The 22,646-nt window shown below is 40.6% G+C and overlaps 2 protein-coding genes across 3 annotated transcripts in view; one reads left to right on the forward strand and one right to left on the reverse strand.

Moving 5' to 3' along the window:
- The window catches only part of LOC124554001 (39S ribosomal protein L47, mitochondrial), a 66,126-nt gene extending 53,050 nt beyond the window's left edge, over positions 1–13,076 (reverse strand). The window contains exons 1-3 of the mRNA XM_047128020.1: positions 12,835–13,076; positions 12,411–12,578; positions 12,229–12,325 (exon numbers count right to left, since the gene is read on the reverse strand). Of these exons, the coding sequence (XP_046983976.1) occupies positions 12,229–12,325; positions 12,411–12,578; positions 12,835–12,956 (387 nt within the window). The 5' untranslated portion in view covers positions 12,957–13,076. The remainder of the gene's footprint in view (positions 1–12,228; positions 12,326–12,410; positions 12,579–12,834) is intronic.
- Positions 12,915–22,646, forward strand: part of LOC124554002 — a 49,162-nt gene continuing 39,430 nt past the window's right edge. Inside the window, exons 1-2 of one of the 2 annotated variants that reach the window (XM_047128021.1) lie at positions 12,915–13,198; positions 13,436–13,574. In XM_047128021.1, coding sequence (XP_046983977.1) covers positions 13,515–13,574 — 60 coding nt within the window. In that variant the 5' untranslated portion in view covers positions 12,915–13,198; positions 13,436–13,514. The other variant, XM_047128022.1, reaches the window with a different exon arrangement.

A 22,646-nucleotide genomic window follows, 5' to 3' on the forward strand; every position in this document is an offset into this window, starting at 1 on the left:
TCCTACCTTCCAAACTCCACAGAAGCTCTTCTGCAAACCACACAGAACTAGCACTCCTGGAAGAAAGGATATTGCAGAGACATGGCTTAGTCACAGCCTGGGGGATTGTATTAGATCTAATGGCAACAAATAAAACTGAATTTTTCAATAGTGTTTACGTTGAAACTGACAACGTTGAAACTGACAACGTTGACTGTGGATCAACTGTTACAGCAATAATTTTCTAAATACAAATGACAACAGAAACAAGTAGAAAGACTTAAATTTTCAGTAAGCTAGATAGAGAGGCAGTAGTGTCACATCTCAAAGAACAACAACACATTTACTTCTTGGCAGGAGCATTTACATAGAACTGTAGTGCAGAGTGCAGACTTATAAGAATAGTTGACCCTCTTGCACTTACAATCACAGACAGAACATGGGTGCCGTCTTGTGCAGACATTTGACTTCTGTCAATATTTCACATTTTATCTTCAATTAAAATGAATGATTATTAATATCTACAGATATTCATTTCATTATCCTCCTCATAAAATGTGAGCTTCCACGACTGTTGCTGTCTGAAAGTACTACCATTATAGAAGTAAAAAGTGTGATGTAAACTTCTTGAATTCTAGGTTACGTTGACCAGAAGTCCTCTATTTTTGGGGATTGTCCCTATTTAGCTTAAGAGTCCCATTGTCCCTACAAAATACATACAATACGTATGTTGTGCCAAATTTCATTAATTGTCCTATACATTTTGAAATACCACATTCTTAAGTAATGTATAGCATAACCAAATGGAGAACAAATGCGATCATACCCAAAGAATGAATCAAATACACTCTCTGATTAAACCAAACGAGGCAGGAGTTTTTAAGCTTTTTGGTTGGTACTATGTAATGATTTCACACGGCTAGCAGTCTGTCACTTCCGCTTTAAGTCGCTTCATTTAGAAGTGGTGTTTTAGACCATTAGAGTCACAAGTTACATTACTTGTGTGATATAATGCAAACCTTTCACATAATTGCTAAAAAGAAAGCATGTATTTGCAGATGAAATTAAAGCCGAGTTTTCGTTTCTGAAATAGGAGCAGTAAAGAGTGAAATTGCTTTGCACTACAGAGGTCTATCTGATGATGTGCAACACAACAACATGAAGAAACATGAGCTAGCTGATTCAAGCAAAACTGTGATGTCTTTTGTTACGGAACATGAAATTAGTGGCATTGTAAATTATCAAGAAAAGCATCTTGCTGCTGAGGAAGGTTTGCTAGCTTTCCATCCAACGAAACAACCATTTCTTCAGGTCAATGGACCACGTTACTGCAACTATCAGGAAGCTGTTTGAGATGAAATCTCCCTGTTCCAGAACTACTGGTTGTCTCAAACAAAAGTTTATATTTGAGGATCTATCTGTGCAGTCACAACAAATCGTAGGAGAGTGAGGGTACGTTCACTGCTTACTCAGCCTTTAGGAATTTGGTTAAAATGGAGCACTTCTCAGGAGCAGACCATGTATTCTGTGTGCAAAAATTGTACAATGATGGTGATTCGGCAGCTGTAGCACAGAGGAAATTTGCAGTGATTGTGGATGGCATTATGTAAACGATGCTCCAAGTGTTCCTCTTATCCAGAAACATTTGCAGAGACCAGTTCAACACTAGCCAAACCGAAACTCTGGTGACCGAGGTCATTAAGAACAGGTGAATCTGTTGAGAGAGTAAATCAGTCTGTACACATCTTCATTTCTAAGCATGCCAATTCTTTAAATGTACATAAATTGGCACTGCAGCAATTCTGCACAAAGATCTTAAACTGCACCCTTACAAAATCCAATTGGTGCAAGAATTAAAGCCTCAGGGTGCCAGACATGGGCTGCAGTTCGCTAATAACATGAATCAGTGCCCTTGATTTAACAATACCTTGTTTTCTGACAAGGCTCATTTTCACCTCAACGGTCACATTAGTAAGCAAAATTGCCGCTACTGGAGTGTGACGAATCCTAAACAGGTGCACAAAAAACCCTTCATTCGCCAAAAGTTACTATATGGGCTATATAAAGCGGTTGTGCACTTACAGTGAATTCAGAACATTATGTCATGATGTTGAATGACTTTTTGGTTAGTGGATTGCAAAACCTTCCCACTTACAACCAAAGCACATGGTTTCAGCACAACAGAGCCATAGAACACATGTAGAATGCGTCTATACTGTGAGTTTGCGACATTTTCTCTGGCAAATTGATATCACGGAGAGGTGATATTAATTGGTACCTGTGCAGTCCAGATTATGGGGATGTGTCGAATCTACTGCAGGTCAATAATCCGACCTCTCTGGAGCAAGCGAGAGAAAATGTCTGTAGTGAACTGTAAGCCATCCCAGTGTCGACATGCTGAGCTGTTCGTTCATCGTTTGAAAGAGTGCCACAAGCGTGTCGGATTGCAATCGAATGACATTATTTTTAAGAAGTAAATTCATAAACCGCATATTACAATAATAAATAAAGATTTTGTTGATATTTTATTGTGACACATCAAATACAAACTTACTTTTGAGACAACCTGTATTTGAGGAAGTGAACCACGTTAAAAATGTATGTGAAGTGGAAAACAATTAACAACTTTTACGCGTGTTGGTGAAAAATGGTCTACCACTTTCAACTTCCACGCATCTCACGATGTTTGTGCAAATATTTGCATCTTATTATTGCAATCATGCTACATATACCTGGCACTAATGCTGCAGCAGAAACTATATTCTCTGTCACAAATACTTTACGGACTGACGAAAAGAATAAGTTTAGTGTGGAAACTTTTATGGAAATAATTATAACTAAGACTCATTTCAAGAATACTTCAAGTGTTGATTTCTAAAGAATTCTATCTGAAAATTCTGAATGACATATGTTTTCTACAAAATACAATAAAATGATTTCTCAGAAACTTCCAGGGCAACTGAGAATGAGAAATAAATAATCTGTGTAAGTAATAATTGCTGTCTATCCTGCAGTCCAGTTGCAGTTATGTGACAGTTGACACATGACGTGTGGCAGCTGGTTTCCTCCAATCAGAGTGCTCAACGTCATGCCCGAACCTTTCGCTATTGCCGCAACAATTAGTTCACTTCCAATTTCTTGTACAGCTTTCTATCTTGATGTATTTGGGTCCCACGGACCCTTCCACACAATATGTGATTCAGTACCACTTTTATAATTATTACGACCACAGGGATCGGCTTACTTTGGATAAGCTTCACACGGCATTGTGCGAAGCTGTATTTTTGAAGGCTGTCAATTAATCATTGCGACTGTGACACCAGAGTAATAAATAGAACTGCCTTTTGCAGTGAAATGGCACGATGCAATAGTTATTGCATAAACCTGACATGTAGAAGGTTCGAATCTCGTCAAATGCAGCGAATTTATTTGTCTAAATCTAATCGGAAGGCTTTGATTATCACTTTTATTCAACTAAGCTGGTTTAAATGTGCTTTTTGTTATTTTTTTTTAAATTTGTAATACTTTGCTGCAACATTTTCATCATCATACTGACTTTTTTATTTGCTCTTTTTTTCTTCCTATCATTACTTTTTTTAAATTTAGAATATCCTCGTGTTGCCTATAATCTGCAATCAAGTGCCAACCAGGATTGCTCATCGGCCGATAATGCAGCATCCTGTGTAACCAGTGTGGGGCAGTTTCAGGTAACCAGTGACAATGAGAAATTATAGTTTGCTTTTATGGCTAAAACTCAAATTTTGCTGCAGAAGACGGCTAAGTAAACAAACATAATATGAAGTTTTTTGTGTCTCAAGTTTCTAGTGATCTGCTGTAAACAAAGCATTAGTGATTTTCGTTCTGTTGCAGACACTTTGCATGTCGTGAGGTTACGGTCAGGTTAGGACACGAGTTTAAATCCAGAGCTACAAAACCTGTTGTCTGCCACAGTTCAGTCATTGGTCACTTAAAATCAGCTGTCGGTAGAGCATCTCCTGCTTCCATCATATCTCACAGTGGCCACTTCCAATGTTGCTTCACGTTACACATTAACAGCATTCGTGATATCAGCTGCTGTGTTTGTGTGTCACCTGTAAGCGAGCAGTAGCCTGCAGCAGATGCAGCAACACTGTAGCTGCAAGCGGCGGATGTCAAACTATCAACTAATTTTAATCGGATTGTAGTTAGAGACCTCAATTTATTAAAGCGATATATTGTGTTTCCATGTGACAACAACAAAATATTTATTCAATAAATAATACATGGTATTTTAATGTTTTTAAGGTGTTTTAACGAAAAGGTATGCTCCACCGTGAAACAAGCAGGAAGATGAAAATTTTGTTTGAGGGACTACCCATGGCACGATCACAGCAGTCCATTGCAAGCCACACACCCTGTCTGTAGACTGCATGTGTATGAGCAGATCACAGCAACTGATCACAGATTGCACAGAATTTCCACTCAATCTGACAAATGGTAGGCGACAATTGGGTTATGTGAAACAACGTCCCTGTTTGCCTGAGTCTCATTTATCTTGTTCTTAAATATGGTTGCGTGTTTTTGTTTCCCTCTGCCCAATTGGAGTAAGAGTTTCGTGTTAGAACCTAAGTTATTCAACAATCGTGAACTACTATGAAAAGTGAAGACGCAACGGACACCGACATCAGAAGTACTCTATAGTAGTATAAGAAGACGAAACGTCGTTTAACACTGGTACTGAGAATCTCAAAAAGTTCTTGACCAATTTACTTCAAATAAATATTTGGATGTGCATAGGATACATATAAAGGGAAAATGCTGTTAGCACAAAGCTCAAAAAGTTCTCAACTGATAAACTTCAAATTTTTAGTCTCTGCTCTAATATGCATTCAGACAGACTCACCTGTGCTACAGAAATGGTAGTTCATTGGAATTCCATAGCAATGGTCATGATATACTCGGCTATATCTCATGGTTTTAAGTTATTTATGAAGCAAGTACATGCATTATTAATTTTTAAACTACTAAACAAAATGAGGTAATATTAAGTGGGAATTTTAATTTAAATGTTTAGGGCATTCCTTATCATTTCTTGTAATCTAACTCACCCTCATACAATTTATATCAAGAGTTACGGAAATTGTACGGATGCTATTCACAATACTTCCATACCGAAACTGCGAAAGCACTGTGTAAATACTTAAAGTTCAACTACAAGCTAATAAATGAAAAACTGTATTGCCATAGTGGTGAGATGCAGACAACCCACTTGGTATGAACGAAAAATTTAAATGTATTCTGTAACACAGCCTACAGTTCCCGAAGGAAGCATTTAAAAACTACAGCAATAAATTTCAGTTCCCATTTTTAATCATTATTTATATCAAAGCATTAGCGGACACTTGAAAATCAACTGCCACTAGTGCTAACCATAGCAGATTTCCCATAGTACAGTTTAATGACACATTGGCTTTCGTAATACTAAAATTGCTTGTGTGAGATGGAATTGAAGTGAGTGACCAAATGCAAGTGATATCACTGCTGCTAAAGCAGCAATTAAATTTGACATTTTTGTATTCTCCAGTAAAAAGTCAGCAATCAAAAAAGTAAAAACTAGTGCATCTGACAGATATTACTTCCTCACAATTATACAGAAAATATGTTGAATTTACTTGGTATCTACCATGAAAGCAGCTAATAAGTTTGCTCAATGGGAAATGTATAACCTAAAATGTCACTAAAATGGAGAACTGTTAAAGTTTTGCATCGTGAACCGTTTTATTTAATAACTTCACTGACATTTAAATATCTCTGTCTGACTATTGGACACAGATTGTTTTGTGTTATTTTGCCACAATGGAAATTTATCATCATTCTGTAGACTTCTGATAACAGACACACACACACACACACACACACACACACACACACACACACACACACACCACTCACTCACTCACACAAACGCAACTCACACACACGACTGCAGTCTCAGGCAACTGAAACCACATTGCGAGCAGCACCACCAGTGCATGATGGGAGTGTGGCAAGAGGAGGCTGGGGCGGGTAGGGGAAGGGGTAGTATGATGGGGATGGTGGACAGTGAAGTGCTGCAGATTAGATGGAGGGGAGGCGAGAGGTGGAGAGGGAAGGGGGGAGGAAGTAGCGGAAAAGGAGAGAAATAAAAACATTGGGTGTGGTGGTGGAGTGACGGCTGTGTAGTGCAGGAATGGGAACAGGGAAGGGGCGGGATAGGTGAGGACAGTGACTAATGAAGCTCGAGGCCAGGAGAGTTAGGGACTGTAGGAGGTATTGCAGCGAAAGTTCCCACCTGCGCAATTCAGAAAAGCTGATGTCGGCGGGAAGGATCCGTATGGCACAGGCTGTGAAGCAGTCATTCAAATGGAGAATATCATTTTCAGTAGCGTGTCGAGCAACAGGCTGGTCCACTTGTTTCTCGGCCTCAGTTTGTCGGTGGGCATTCGTGGAGACAGATAGCTTGTCGGTTATCCTGCCTACATAGAATGCAGCACAGTGGTTGCAGCTTAGCTTGTAGACCACATGACTGCCTTCACAAGTAGGCAGTCATTCAAATGGAGAATATCATTTTCAGTAGCGTGTCGAGCAACAGGCTGGTCCACTTGTTTCTCGGCCTCAGTTTGTCGGTGGGCATTCGTGGAGACAGATAGCTTGTCGGTTATCCTGCCTACATAGAATGCAGCACAGTGGTTGCAGCTTAGCTTGTAGACCACATGACTGCCTTCACAAGTAGGCCTAACTTTGATGGGATAGGTGGCAATTGTGACCGGACTGGAGTAGGTGCCAGGCAGGGCTACCTGTGAAACCAGTCGTGTGGTCTACAAGCTAAGCTGCAACCTCTGTGCTGCATTCTACGTAGGCACGACAACCGACAAGCTGTCTGTCCGCACGAATGGCCACCGACAAACTGTGGCCCAGAAACAAGTGGACCGCCATTTTGCTCAACACACTGCCAAACATCATAGCCTTCATTCTAAGGACTGCTTCACAGCCTGTACCATATACAGAGTCACCACCAACACCAGCTTTTATGAACTGCACAGGTGGGAACTTTCCCTGTAATACATCCTACGTTCCCATAACCCTCCTGGCCTCATCCTTCGTTAGTTATTTTTCTCACCTATCCAGTCCCTTCCCACAGCCGTCATTCCACTATCACACCCAGTCTTTTTACTTCTCTCCTTTTCCGCTACTTCCCCCCTCCCCTCCATCTAACCTGCAGCACTTCACTGTCAGCCACTCCCACCATACTATCCCACCCCCTCCCCACCTTAGTCTCCTCCTTACCTCCACCCAGTTGCCACTCCCATCATGCACTGTTGTTGCTGCTTACAGTGTGATTTCAGTTGCCTGAGACTGCAGGTGTGTGTGTGTGTGTGTGTGTGTGTGTGTGTGTGTGTGTGTGTGTTTATCGATGATGAAGGCCAATGGCTGAAAGCTTTAATTGCGAAAGTCTTTTTGTTGTGCCTATCTGCGACTCAGCATCTCCGCAATATGGTGAGTAGCAGCTTTCCTTCTCATAATATTTTTCCAGTGCAACCTGGATTTTCCATTATTTGATTGCTCAATGATTTAATTGTATTGACTATGAATATGGCAGAAAAAACATTGCAGAAAATAATGTGTTTTAATACATCTCAAGAGGTATGGGCAGAATTGCATACATTATTTGATGATGTTTCTGAAGATAAAGTTTATGATCTATATTTATGATTTTTTTGGATATATTAAACATTCTAGTGATGTTGTAACAACTCATACACAAAAGATGAAAAATGTGTAGAATGATTTGAAGCAAGATGTAGAAAATAACCCAGAATTACCCCATTTATTTTTAATCTGTGAAATTTTAGGTACACAGACAGATGGGTATTTTTCATTTAAACCAAGTTGGATACCTATGTTAATAAGTGATAGACCTGTTGATAATTTGATAACTCAACTTTGTGATTATGAGAGAGCTTTGTCAAGCAAAGGAGGAGATTCTACATCTCAAGAGGCTCTTATAAGTAACAATGAAACAGTTTCTAACCAACCACAGTGGAAAAAATAAAGTTGTCTGTCATTACTGTAAGATGCCAAATCATGTGGTTAAGAAATGCTGAAAGTGGATTGAGGATGATCAACTACAAAAGCGTCAGAAAAGTGGTGTGTTCGAAGGTGCAAAAATTTAAAATACAAACACGATTCTCTTCACTGAAATGTCTGTTATGTTATCTGAGCGTGATACTCAAAGCTGGTTTGTAAATAACAGTACAACAAGTCATATCACCAATACTGACAATTCTTTCAAGACATCTGAAGCATTTTCTATGACACATACAACTACATTAGCACATGGTGATACTGCTGAGGCTGTTGGAAAGAGCACAATAGAAATGGAAGCCAGCAGTGAATGGAAACTGGCACAAAATCACTTTGAATGGTGTATGGTGTGTACCAAATATTAAAAGAATCTGCTTTCAGTCTTAGCAGCAAAAGACAAAAATCCAAAAAGAAAATTTTTACCCACAACAGAAAGGTGTTATTTTAAAACTGGTGATGTCTAAAAACTAGTTGGCTATCGTGATCGTTATAGAAGACTGTTTCAATTAATGATGAGAAGCATTCCTGCTGAAGTTAATGAAATCAGTGCAGGGGGGGGGGGGGGGGGGGGTTGCAATTGTACCATGAAAGATTTGTACATCAAAGTAAGTGAAGTGTCAAGATGCTAATCTCCAAGATCTTAAGCATAAATATGGGATTGGACTCTAAGCTCTGCAAAGGCTGTATTTACAGTAAACCACATCAGCTACCATCTGGTACCAGTAAGAGTGCTTCTGAACTGGGAGAGTCTATTCACACATATGTCTATGGTCCTTTTGAAAAGCCCAATTCTGGGTATCGCCACTTTGTGTTATTCAAAGATGATTGAAGTAAATTTTGAGTTGTTTACTTCATCAAGAAAAAAAACCAGAAGTTGCTAATAAACTAAGGCAGAACTGCTGGGCACACAATTAAAAACCTCGTAACTATCAAGAGTTCAACAACAAAAAGACAGGAGAGATTTTACAGAAGGAGGGCACCATCCAAAGTTTTGCTATGCCGTACACTCCACAGCAAAGTTGATACAATGAAAGACAAAATTGTACTCTTGTTGAAACAGCCACAGCTATGAAGCATGCTGATGAGAACATTCAGCTGAAATGATAAATTCTGCAGCATACATCCTGAATTGAATGAGACCTTCCAATATTTTAGGGACGTCTCCATATGAAACATGGTACTGAAAGAAGCCTGGCGTGAAGCACCTATGTATAATAGGGTCCAAATGTTATGTCCACGTTACGAAACAATTAAGGGTGAAAATCGACGGAAAAGCAGTGAAAGGAATTGTGATTGGCTATGACCATGATCGTGGTTATCAGACCTGGTGTGAAGAAAATCGTGAGTTAATGAGACCACAGGATGTTATTTTTGAAGAGAAAATTATGCAAAAGTAAAGTCCAGTAGTTCTTGTCGATCTTGATCTCCCTCGTTGGAAGTCTCACAAGTCATCAGACAAAATTAAGAGCAAAGTGAAATTTAGTTTTCCAAGAGGAAATGAGCTTGATAATTACGACAATTTACAGGATGAAACTGAAGAGAGTTTAGAACAATCTGATAATGGAAGAATCGAGCCACAACCGCATGAACATTTAGCGGAAAAATGACCAAAAAGACCTCAAGACTGTGTAATGCAGTTAATGACCTTTGACGAAAGCAGCAATGGATCAAGAAATGGTGGAACATCAAGAAAATGGAAATTGGATTTTGGAAGATTTACCACTTGGAAAGAGGGCAATTCCATGTAAGTGGATCTAAAAACTGAAGACAAATGCTGATGGATTGGATGACAGAGTCAAAGCAAGACTGGTTATCAAAGGACTTTCTCAAAAGAAAGGTACTGATTATGAACAAAGCTTCAGCCCCGTGGCAAACATGTAGACTATTTTAACATTACTCAGCATTGCAGCCAAAGAGAAGATCAACATTGCATAAATAGACGTGACTAGTGCCTTTCTTCACAGTGACCTGAAGGAAATAATGTTTATGACACTACCTTAAGGTATTAATGGTGGTTCTGGAGAAGTACGTCAATTAATGAAAAGCTTATACTGCCTGAAACAGGCACCCCACTGGAATGTGAGATTCACTAATTATGTGATGTACATGATGTGTGGGACAAAACCAGACACAGCACACGCTATTGGAGTAGTATCTAGATGTCCTGAAAATCCAACAGAGCATGATGTAATAAGGGTAAACAGAATATTTTGCTATTTCAAAGGCACATATGACTATGGACTTATTTATAAAAGCAGAGAGGATAAAGGCATTTTTGAATGTCTAGTGATGCCAGTTACTGAGGTGATTTAGGGACTGGACGATGTACCTCCGGTGCTCTCTGCCTGTACTTCAGTGGACCTGTCAGTTGGACGAGTCTGTGACAAACTTCGGTTGCAATCTCTACTACAGAAGCTGCAGATATAGCGGCTAGTAAAGCAGCACGAGAAATGGTCTGGCTGAATTAAAAGCTGTTGTTAGACTCGCACTGAGTCCTGAACTTCACCGATGTACAATACATTTGTCTCAGACACTTTTTTGTTTGAGAATTAGTTACAGCTAGTGAAATTACCATTTCAAGAGAAGATACAGAAAATCAGCTTGAAGATTTATCATCATCATCATCATTATTTGCTGCCCAACTAAGATAGTTGTGCAAAAATATGAGAACGTCCAAGTTATTTAATAAGGCACACTGTTCAAGATTTGCATTGTGAACAGTTTTATCTAATAACTTCGTTGACATTTAAATATCTCTGTCTTACCAGACACGTTTCTATGGAAAACTTGTGTCATTCCTAAATAACCAAACAACAACAACATGTTTTTGCCAATGGATGCAAACAAAAGTACGTTGTTTACAATGTGAAACCACTCAATTAATGTAAGAAGTGAATGCTTTGGTTGATAAAGAAATTTAATTTTACCCACTTCTGTTAGGGTTGCTGAAATCCCAAGTACTTAAATAATAATGTCCAGACACACATCACCTTTAGATGAATGGTACAATGCAACAAACAAACCAAATGTGCTTATCAGATTCATGAACACACTCCACCTTACTTTCTGACCTAAAAGCACACATTAGCCACTACTCATTATAATTTTTTACACTTGTAGCATCTGGTAACTGAGGGACATTCCATCTGAGGGTTGAAATTTTCAGTAACAGTCTTTGGAATAAGTAAAGGTTAGGGTTGACTCATATGTAATAGAATGTCTCTCCCTCGCACTGTCTTTTCAATTTAACTGCCATGATCATTCTTGCCCGTAAATAATTACAACTACTTCACTACCAGTATGGAAAATCATCAAATTCTATATGAAGGACAATCCATATTAATTTCAACCAGCTATTGTTCACTCTTCAACTTCTTGTTGCTACTTAAGAAAAAAGGCATTTACCATCTCCACTTTCTCATTTTTAATTATTCTGGTTTTAAACACACAAGTCTTCGCAGTACTAAAATTACCAACTGGTTTTGCACCCAGTTCTGTAATTCATGCACAATAACATGCAATCACTGATTCCATTCGACTTCCCTTGACAATGTCAAGACAGACATAATCTCTACTTGGCTGATAATCTACAACACTCTCTTTCATATTTTTGACCTAAATGCGCACTTTAGTCATTGTGCATAATAATTTTTGATACTGTACTAGGTAACTGAGGCAATGTTACATCCTTGAGATGAAGTTTTCAATCACCATCTGGGGAATGGTAACCTAACTTAAATTTTTATTTAAACCTAATGGTTCCAAAGCATTCAACTATAAGTTTCTACCACCACAGCTCTTCTTTAGCTTTACGTCCTCAACAACGAAGCTACTACTAGCATGCATAGCCACTCTAGCATGATTAGTTCATTTCTGACACTGTGCACTCATTCACCATGTCCAGGTACTCAATTTGTTTGTGCTATGTACATTCTGATTCCACAAGTCAGTGCTCACTGATAAATTAAGGAGGCCTACACACCTGGCTTTACTTCCTCACTAATGAATGACAATACATCAAGTTTTCTCTGAGACATTTAACATTACACTAGCTGTAACTACCGCTGCATTCAGTTTAGTAGTCCTACGTCTGTAGCAGTTATTATGATGTGCTAGGAGTTGCAACATAAAGAGGAAAATACGTACCTTGTCTATCCTTTCCGGATTTGGAAAGAGTTTTGTTTGCTCCTTAGATTCATGTTCCATTGTAAGTAGCATGTTGCGTTCTTTCAGCAGAACAAACCTGTTACATAAATTTAATCAGGCTACGTGCGACTATTTCACAAGGTTTTCTCTCTATAAACAGACAGTAGTGCTCATGAATTTACCATAACTTATGCAGATCGGTGTTGCTCTTTATTCGCAGTTCCTCTTTCCTCCATGCTCTTCCGACTCTCACTTGATTTTCACCCCAATTTTCCTTGTTGTCAAAAAACTCCATCAGATCGTTCCTCACAGGTGTTGTTTGCAGGCCGGCAGTTTGGCATTTCAGCGTGCTATGCATTAAACATAAAATCAAATTACACAGACTTGTTTCCAACAAAAATATTATTTCGTGCGACAGAGGTTCCAGAGTTTGAGGTACCAATCATTCTTTTCACAGTTACGTGCACAGCATCCGCACGATATTTCAGCTTAATTTACAGGCCGTGGGACTCAGAAACTCCCCACACTTAATGTTTGTTAGCGGTAACAAGTAAGGGGTGTAGCAGGCAGTAAACAGTAACTGAAATATAGGTTATGTTCACATACCTTGCTTTAAAACAACTGCTAGGAGGGGGTTTGCCACTTGTAGCGATCGTTAAAGATGAGAACATTTTTGTTATGGCGCTCGAAGAACAGGTAGTGCTCGCAATCCTCGTTATGTTAAACATTCTAATGCTAATCACTTGCCTCTTCGTAGTTTGGCTCTCAAAACAAGTAAACACTTCTATCTCGAAAAGCCGGTGATAGAGTATCTTCGAGAGCTATCTTTGAAATGTATTGGATGATAGAAAGGGAAATTTAAATGCCTATGATTCTGTGAGAACAAGACGAATGGAACTGTAACGGCCGCTTGAGCCATGGAATTATACGTTTTATACTGCAATGAACGTTATTCATAACTATTCTCATGGTGAGTCAAGCATTTTATCCTCTAATCGTACTGTATATATGTGTTTAAATGCCGGTATGCTTCACACAAATTTTGTGGAATGTTTTGCGGCTTCATTTCACCAAGTCTGCATTCTGAGCAGAACAGGTAAATTTTTTAAAAGAACATTGCTCTTTGTATATATACAACATTTTTTGACTCTTGTAGCATTGTTTCGTAGTTAATCGATTAGCCGCTACAACCCCATCTTAATTTCAGCATACAGCACCGTAATTATGTGGAAGCATCTACAATGCAATTTTTAAAGACATAGAAAGGAGCACGTGAACAAGCAAGAATGACACCGTTCGATGATTTTATGTACCTGATCAACTCTGTACTATTGGGAGAAGAACCGGTAGGTAAATTGTGCTTTGTTTTAGTGTGTCGCAGGAGGGCGGGGACTGTCAAAAATACGTATAGTTGTCTATGCTTCTTGGAGAAGTTTGATGCCGATTGACGTGAAGGACATAAATAGCTAGCCTTTATGCTGTTATTTATACTCTTGTGTGTAGACGTTAGACATATTTTTCCACTCTTTGTGTTACTGAGGTAAGCCCGCTGGACAAAATGTTACTCTTGTAAAAGAACAGTTTGCCACTGTGCAGTGCTGTAGATGATTTGTGTCTGGTGCCAAGTGGTCATGCAATCTACCACCACCAAATGCCTATGTGTTAACCTACAGGCTCTTGTCGTGCCTGAACAGTGGTGCTGTGCTCTTACATGTTTCCTTGTTTTTGCTGTTATTTTCTGCTTGGTTAAGCCTGTTATTGTGGCATTAAGTATTATTTGCCTACGTTTTCAAGTCAGCACTGACGTATGCTTTTCTAGTTGAATGGGATGTATGCCATGTGTAGCTGTCACAGTAGATTTTTTTTCACTGTAGGATGGTCCGTGAGTGAAACCGGCAGTGAACAAATGTATTGTAAGACAGCACAGTGTGTATCATGCATTTCTTCAAGTATATGGATTAAATCCATGCATTTTAGTAGATCTACAAGATCTGATCATCAACGAGGAACTTTAGCTCTATATGACATGGTGAAGAAACTTGTGGACTCTCTTCCTTGGTGTTTGTCACCAATGCTGGGGGCAGTGTTACAAAGCATTAGCGTGATGTGTCTGGAGGTGACTTATTTTTTGTCCAGTGAACTTACTGTCAAATTGTATTCTATTGCTGTATATGTGTAATTTATCCAATTTAGAACCCATTCCTTGTAAAAACTTTTAATTCACATCACAAATTATCAAAGAAATGTTTGGGTAATTCACTTCTTCACTTACGAGGTCTGTTAGAAAAGTATCCGACCTTTGGCCAGGGGGGGGGGGAGAGAGAGAGAGAGAGAGAGAGAGAGAGAGAGAGAGAGAGAGAGAGAGAGAGAGAGAGAGAGGAAAAAAAACTGGCTTTTCTGATGCATTGGACACCTAATCACCCTCAGATAATTCCTGTTGGAAGTGTGCCATGTGTAGCTGTCACAGTAGATTTTTTTTCACTGTAGGATGGTCCGTGAGTGAAACCGGCAGTGAACAAATGTATTGTAAGACAGCACAGTGTGTATCATGCATTTCTTCAAGTATATGGATTAAATCCATGCATTTTAGTAGATCTACAAGATCTGATCATCAACGAGGAACTTTAGCTCTATATGACATGGTGAAGAAACTTGTGGACTCTCTTCCTTGGTGTTTGTCACCAATGCTGGGGGCAGTGTTACAAAGCATTAGCGTGATGTGTCTGGAGGTGACTTATTTTTTGTCCAGTGAACTTACTGTCAAATTGTATTCTATTGCTGTATATGTGTAATTTATCCAATTTAGAACCCATTCCTTGTAAAAACTTTTAATTCACATCACAAATTATCAAAGAAATGTTTGGGTAATTCACTTCTTCACTTACGAGGTCTGTTAGAAAAGTATCCGACCTTTGGCCAGGGGGGGGGGGGGGGGGGGGGGGGAGAGAGAGAGAGAGAGAGAGAGAGAGAGAGAGGAAAAAAACTGGCTTTTCTGATGCATTGGACACCTAATCACCCTCAGATAATTCCTGTTGGAAGTGTACCAAAAAAGCCTCTTTTGGAGTGTAGTTCAGCTTGGCTGTCATTACTGCCATAATGTCCTATCTTGTCTGAAATTGTTTTCCTTTCAAGGGCTTCTCAGACATCGGGAACAGCATGAAGTTGCAGGGGGTCAAATCAGGAGAGTTAAGCACGAGAAGCACAGGAATCTGGTTTTTCACCACAAAAGTCTGAATCAAAGGTGAGGAATGTGCTGGAGCGTTGTCGCGATGGAGTGCCAATTTCCTGTTGACCACAAGTCTGATCCTTACACCGATGGAGCACATTCCTCTAGTACTCTTTGACAATTGTTTGATCCTATTGTGTGTGCTTATGGTGTACCACACCACTGGAGTCGAAGAAAGGGTCGGCATCACTTTTGACGTTGCTACACGTGTGGCGGGCTTCTCGGTCTGGGTGACAAGGAATGCTTCCTCTGTGACGACTGGGATTTGCTTTCCAGGTTGTACCCGTACACTGAGGACTCGACATCAGTGATTATGGTGTTTGGGATGTTGGGTCACTGTTTGTGGAGTCCAGCATGTCCTATGACACGTCAACGCAAAGTTGCTTTTGCTCCGCCACCAGCAGCTTCGGCACAGATTTCGCCAACACTCTCTTCGTGGACAAATCTTCAGCTACAATGGATTGTGCTGAAAAAGTGGTGATGCGCACCTCTTCTGCACTTTCCCTGGTGGTCTCACGATGGTGCCGTGTCACTTCAGTGGTCACTTTGGGAATGATGTGGTTATTTTGGCACGTTGACAGCTGACCAGAGTGTGGCTCACTCTCTACCGATGTGCAGCCATTTGTGAACTGGTTGTAACACTACTTAATCTGTACGATGCCCATAACATTGTCACTGAAAGCCGCCTGAATCTTCTGAACGTTTTCCACCTGACTGATGCCCAGTTCCTGGCAAAATTTGATGCAACAGCACTTTTCCAGTCATTTCGTGATTTCCCTTGCAGTGAAAAACGGACATGAGCACTACACACCACCTCACTCGTCTACTGCTTATCGGCAGCTTATGCTATCAACAGGTGGCGGAAAAAATCACAGATGCGCATGAAGGTTTGAGCTCAGTCTGTGCAAGTGCTCCAAACTGAAATCCATTAAGTGTTCATAAAAGAAAAAAGAAGGGTTGGATACTTTTCTAACAGACCTTGTATACGAATGTGTGGTGTCTCTTCTTTCGGAAATGTCCGAAAGAACAGAAACCACGCATTCATATAACTGATTTGTCTCGATGGGCAACGAATCCACAACCTTGAGTGCGGATGCGTGACAACCTTCAACAGGAACCTAAAAAACTAGCGAACGTGGAGGTCACGGACAGGGAATGTGGATAGGTGGTGCTAGGTGGAAATGTGGGTCGATCGGGGGTATGTTGAGATAGTTTGTACCTTTGCGATAGCGATAAACACTGTGTCTCAGTGGTACAGTGGTTAATGCATCTGTCTAGTAAACAAGAGATCCCAGTCTGGCACACATTTTTGCTTATCACCACCAATTCTCCGTGACGTCCCGATGCAGAAGATATCATCAGTTCCTTTCCTTTCCTCCCCCTGCACTTTCAGTTTATTTTTCTCATTTGGTTTTTATGATTCTGGCTTCTGTAATAACCATATTGAGAGTCTGTATTATTACTATTTACTTAAATATTTGCATGAAGTAGGACTACACATGTATATTGCACAATTATTTGAAGTTTCTGTGTAATGAGTGTCTTGTATTAAGCCACTGTATCTGTCCCATCCAAAGTGGCAGAACTGTCATGTTTACTTCTAAGCCAAGTAAAAGATTCATAATTCATATAGGCCTAATGGCTTAATTAGTCAGTTAGACATCAAGAGACTTACATATTGCCCGAAGAATAAAAATAAAATTACTTTTTCTTTGTTGAAAATGTTTCACTGATGGTGTTGGTGCAACTATTTTCCAAAGCATTGTCATGATCCTTGTATTTTGTGACTGTAGTTCTATCTTTTATTGATTCAACCACAAGTGATAGCATTGGACTATCTCTCTGCCAACTGATATTCAGCTGTAGTGAATACCACTAGCCGTCAATGTATTCTTTGCAGTATGGTCGTACGTATGTAGTTAGCACCTGTGATGATGATGATTTTGTTTCTGTATCATTCGTATTGTTAGACGTCATTTAGCTGTGTGGGCAGTAGCTCAGATAGTGTTTTATACTAGACCTTTGTGTATAGGACTTCACAGTACTGCCCCTTCTTGATGTAAGTTATGCTGACATACTGATCTGTAGCGTAGTGTGGGGTTTAGGTTATGTTGGAAGATGATAGTTTGGTTGTAAGTTGGTGAAGTCAGTGGTAATGACACGACAGTTTTCTTTTCTTATTCCATAGTTACATCTGCTGAAAACCTCTAGTTTTCCACTGTGGTCTGATATTTTCAAATTTTTAATATGTTTCAAGGCATTAATTACAAGAACATTCCTGGGTCAAGAGGAATTTTCAATACAAGTAGTCAGCTTTGGCCAATGACATAACATTAATGGCTGCTCTCACATCATCTTGCTTACGGCCTTGTCGCACATTTCCTAAGTTGCCGGTCAAAGCAGATGACTCGTATTGAACATTCATCTATATTTGCATTTCCCACGAAAAAACCATATCCCTTTGGAGGTCCTGGCCTTTTGTTGTGTTTATGTTTTCAGATTGTTAGTGACATTATCTGTGTTTGTTTGTTGAGTGTTGTCTCTCTGCCATTTTTATGTTGTCATCAATCTGTGGACACAGTATTTGGTTTGCTAATCCTTGATATGGCAGTCTTTTAAACTTTGTCTCATCAAGTCATTGAGTAATTGTACCACTCTTCTAGAAAATACTTGTCAGTTTGTCACATACAGGGTGATTCAAAGAGAAAGAACAGATTTCAATTGTTTATTACAGACAAACTGTGAAAGATAGAGGAAGGTTTTCACTCAATACAAAGTATAAGGACCATGCGTCACGTGAGAAACATTGAACTGACAGTCGGTTTCGGTTTCATTCCACACGTGAATCAACAGGTCTCTGTTTATTGAATTAACAGCTTCATCAATTAGATTTCTCAGCTCTTGAAGAGTAGCTGCTGTAGGGAGGAAAAACACACACACTCTCTCTCTCTCTCTCTCTCTCTCTCTCTCTCTCTCTCTCTCTAATGGGATGTGATCAAAAAGTACTGGAAATTTTCGTTTTTGTTAAACAGACTTTATTTATTCGTCAGCATCAACTTTGTCCTCATCAGAGTAATCACCCTTAGATACAATATACTTGTGCCTGCACTTTTTCAGATCTTGAAAGCACTCCTGAAACTAACTTTTTGTTATGGTGTTAAGCTGCTTCAGTGATTCAGTTTTTATCTCATCAGTGATGGCAAAATGATAGCCTTTCATGGTGCTCTGTAGCTTGAGTAGATTGTGTGTGTGTGTGTGTGTGTGTGTGTGTGTGTGTGTGTGTGTGTGTGTGTGTGTGTGTGTTGTTGACAAAGGCCATTGGCCAAAAGCTTTAAGTGTGAAAATCTTTTTGTTGTGCCTATCGGTGACTCTGTATCTCCATATATGGTGAGTAGCAACTTTCCTTCTGATAATATTGTTACAAAACATTGTGTATTTTATGTGCAAGAAAAAACAAAACAATGGAACATGTACCGGCAGGGTTGTGTAATAGTAACACTGCAGAATGTGACAGCACATTTCATATGAAGGAAGCCACAGCTGAACGAAATTTTCACTCTGCAACAGGGTGTGCGTTGATATGAAACTTCTTGGCAGATTAAAACTGTGTGCCAGACCGAGACTCGAACACAGGACTTTTGGCTTTTGCGGGCAAGTGCTCAGTTTTAATGTGCCAGGAAGATTCACATCAGGACACACTCTGCTGCAGAGTGAAAATTTCATTCTGGAAACATCCCCCAGGCTGTGACTAAGCCATGTCTCCGCAATATCCTTTATTCCAGGAATGCTAGTTCTGTAGGGTTCACAGGAGAGCTTCTGTAAAGTTTGGAAGGTAGGAGACGAATACTGGTAGAAGTGAAGCTGTGAGGACGGAGTGTGAGTTGTGATTGGGTAGCTCAGAGGGTAGAGCACTTGCTCGCGAAAGGCGAAGGTCCCGAGTTTGAGTCTCGGTCCGGCACACAGTTTTTATCTGCCAGGAAGCCACTGCTGTTTGGATTCGCGTGCTTTGCTGTATCATTAGAGACCAGTTTAGCAACTACCATATTGGCCTGAATATAATCCACTCTCAAATATACACCACACCCCTAATTTTGGGGAGGAAAAAATGGAAAAGCTCTGTTTGGAAAAAATTTGTGCCACATTACCCATTTGCAGACACTGTTAATAATATTGCCAGAGTTAATCATATATTTTTAACATAGTAATGTAAATAAATTACTCAGAAATACGAGTTCTGTAACTTACATTTCTGTTAACTATCAGTATTTATTTTTTCGTCTATTTACTTGTCTCCTAAAGACTATTGTCCTTGCTGCCGTTGAGGGTATTAGACATGCAGCACTTCTTGAGCCATTGATGTTAAAATCTGTCATATTGTGTGCCACAAAGAGAGAATCTACTTGCATATAAGGATGACTGATGGCTTTTGAATTGTGCGAGATGGATTAGAATCTGACAATATTGTGCACCATGCAGAGAGAATCGATTTGCACACAAAACTGACTGATATTTTTTAAATATTGTTAGATCGATTGACTGCATGATACCATTATAAAAGCAAATTAGCATAGTATTTTCAGAGACTGTCTTTAAATTGCTTGTTTACAGCAACATCAAGCTCCTGCAGTTTTAAAGTCCACACCTTCAGATATAAGGTCTAGGTCTCTCTTCATTGCAGCAGCTAAGGGATGACCACTACGGGTGCAGTTCCAATAATACAAAAATATTTGTAGGGTTGTGCAGTTAAGCTGCATGCTAATTTTTCATGGCCATATTTTGGGGGAAAAAAATGTGGCTTATATTTGGGGTGATAAGAAATTTCTCGCACTTCACTTGTCTAATCTACCACTTTTTAAAATGGAGTAATGCTGGTAAAATAATTGTTCTCATTTTTCCTTCGCAAAAGGTATGAATTACCCTCAGAGTGGATACTTCAGTGTACTGTTTGCATGATCGGAGAAATAGTCACTGCATATGCTATTCCAGTTATTTCCATATAATTGCGTGGTCTGTGAGGGTAGGTCAGTAAATATGCTGAAAATGTCAAAGGGGTCTGTGAGAGTAGATCAGTAAATAAGCTGCAAATGTCAGTTTACCTTATACCCCATTTAAATGACGTATGCATACTTTTCCAGCAGATAGCAGCAGATGTATGCTTGTTGTAGAGGGTGTGGGACATTGCGAGGCAGCCAGTGTAAGATGCTGGATGTACTTCATGAGTGTACAAAAGTAGATCAATATGCGGTCGTGTGTTTTTTGTGGGCTCAAGAGCTTACTGACAGTAAGTCTCCCAGGGGGGTTCTGGGTGACTTTTCAAACCCAACCCCTTTCCCTATAGCTCTCCAGTTTCTTTCCCTTTGGTCCCTTTTCCTTTCCTTCAACCCTTCTGCCAGAAGAAGCCACTGGCTCCAAAAGCTTACATAAGTAAAAACTTTTTTTTATATATGTGTTCACTTGAGTCACTTGGCTAGTGGGCTGTTTTATCTATCCAGTTACATTAGATCATTCATAATGATTGGTGTGTGATGATCGATGACGTAGCCCCGCATGTTGACTGAGCAACACGAAATTAACATACTTGGTCTGTCTTTCTGACACCTCATTTAGTACTCTAAGGAAGAAGAGGACCTCATTGCACAATTTTTTTTACAGAGGACAAGTCTCGAGTCCTCCACTTTCAACCAGAAACAAAATCATCCTTGGCGTGGAAACATTTCCCCTTCCCAATAACAGAGAAGTACGGGATTATTCCATCAGCCTGTAAGGTTACACGTACTGTTTTTTGCACTATGCAAGAGGTCATACTGATGAAATTTCAGCGTCACAGTGGGACCGTGAACATTGCATTGTTCCCCCTCCCCTGAAAGGGTTCAAAATGGCTCTGAGCACTATGGGACTTAACATCTGAGGTCATCAGTGTCCTAGAACTTAGAACTACTTAAATCTAACTAACCTAAGGACATCACACATATCCGTGCCCAAGGCAGAATTCGAACCTGCGACTGTAGCAGTCGCGCGGTTCCAGACTGAAGTGCCTATAACCACTCGGCCACAGCAGCTGGCCCCCTGACAGGCGGCCCACAGCTCTTTTGTGGGCACGTGTGTGATGTGCACAGATCCCTGGCCTAGTGCTGCCTTTCTTCTCTCCCAGACTGCTTTCCCTTCCCCATATCCACTCCTTCCCATTGTAGTTCCTCCCACATCTGCCCCCCCCCCCCCCTGTTCTTCCCCCCAGGGGGTCCACAACTCTTTTGTGGATACGTGCGTGGCGAGCACGGGGCCCCGAGCTATTGGAGCATTCTTTCTCTCCAGGGCTGCATTTCCTTCCCCTCCCCCTCCTTGCTCCTTTCCCCTCGCCCTCTCCTCTCCCTCTCTTGGTGTCCTTGCTTATGTTGGCCCCCGCTATCCTCCTGGTTCTGTTGGTTTTACAGTTTGGCTTTGTTGCATAATCACCTCCTCCTTTTGGCATTCCCTGGTCCCCCTCTGGGGTTTGACCTCCATTACTAAATTTCTATTCTGTAGTGTGAGCCATTTGGGGAAGAGCACCTCACCTAGTGTCTCTGACGTGTGCCCTCCTAGAACATTCCACCTTTTCTTTTACGTCGTCGTCTGATGCTAGGGTGCATAGCCAGCATGGTAGCCAGCCCGTGTGGTGGGGTCGCTATGTACCCTTTTGTTTGAGCCCCCTGAACACACAGGGATCACACTTCTGATACCTGGGCCGTGATCACCTCATGCATGCCTCGGAGTGGTTGCTCGTCATCCTGGAGCATCTGAACTCTCGGCAATAGCCGCCGTGCCAGACGGCCCTTGCTGTGGCTGGGTGTCGCCCGTGAGGAGAGCCCCTGATCGGAGTGGTTGGTATCAGGACAGACACTATGCAAATGAAACGCATACGGGTCCAGAACTCTGGTCGTTCTTCTGCGGACTTCTCTCTGTGTGGAACTGATTCTTCGAGTGCTGCTTCTCTTGCCCTTTCGAGCCTTCCCTTCCGTGGCTACCCCCTGGGAAGAGGGTCAGACCCATCGGCTAGGGGCAAAACCTTTCCCCCGTTACCTAGTTTGCACCAGGACTGATGGAGATACTTTCACCAGTGTCAAACCTTTATTCTTTGTGGAACACATTGAAGACAAGTTCGGCGAAGTGGACTCCCTGAGCAAGATGCGGTCGGGTTCATTGCTGATCAAAACTG

This window comes from Schistocerca americana, chromosome 11, assembly GCF_021461395.2.
Source record: "Schistocerca americana isolate TAMUIC-IGC-003095 chromosome 11, iqSchAmer2.1, whole genome shotgun sequence".
Lineage (NCBI taxonomy): Eukaryota > Metazoa > Arthropoda > Insecta > Orthoptera > Acrididae > Schistocerca > Schistocerca americana.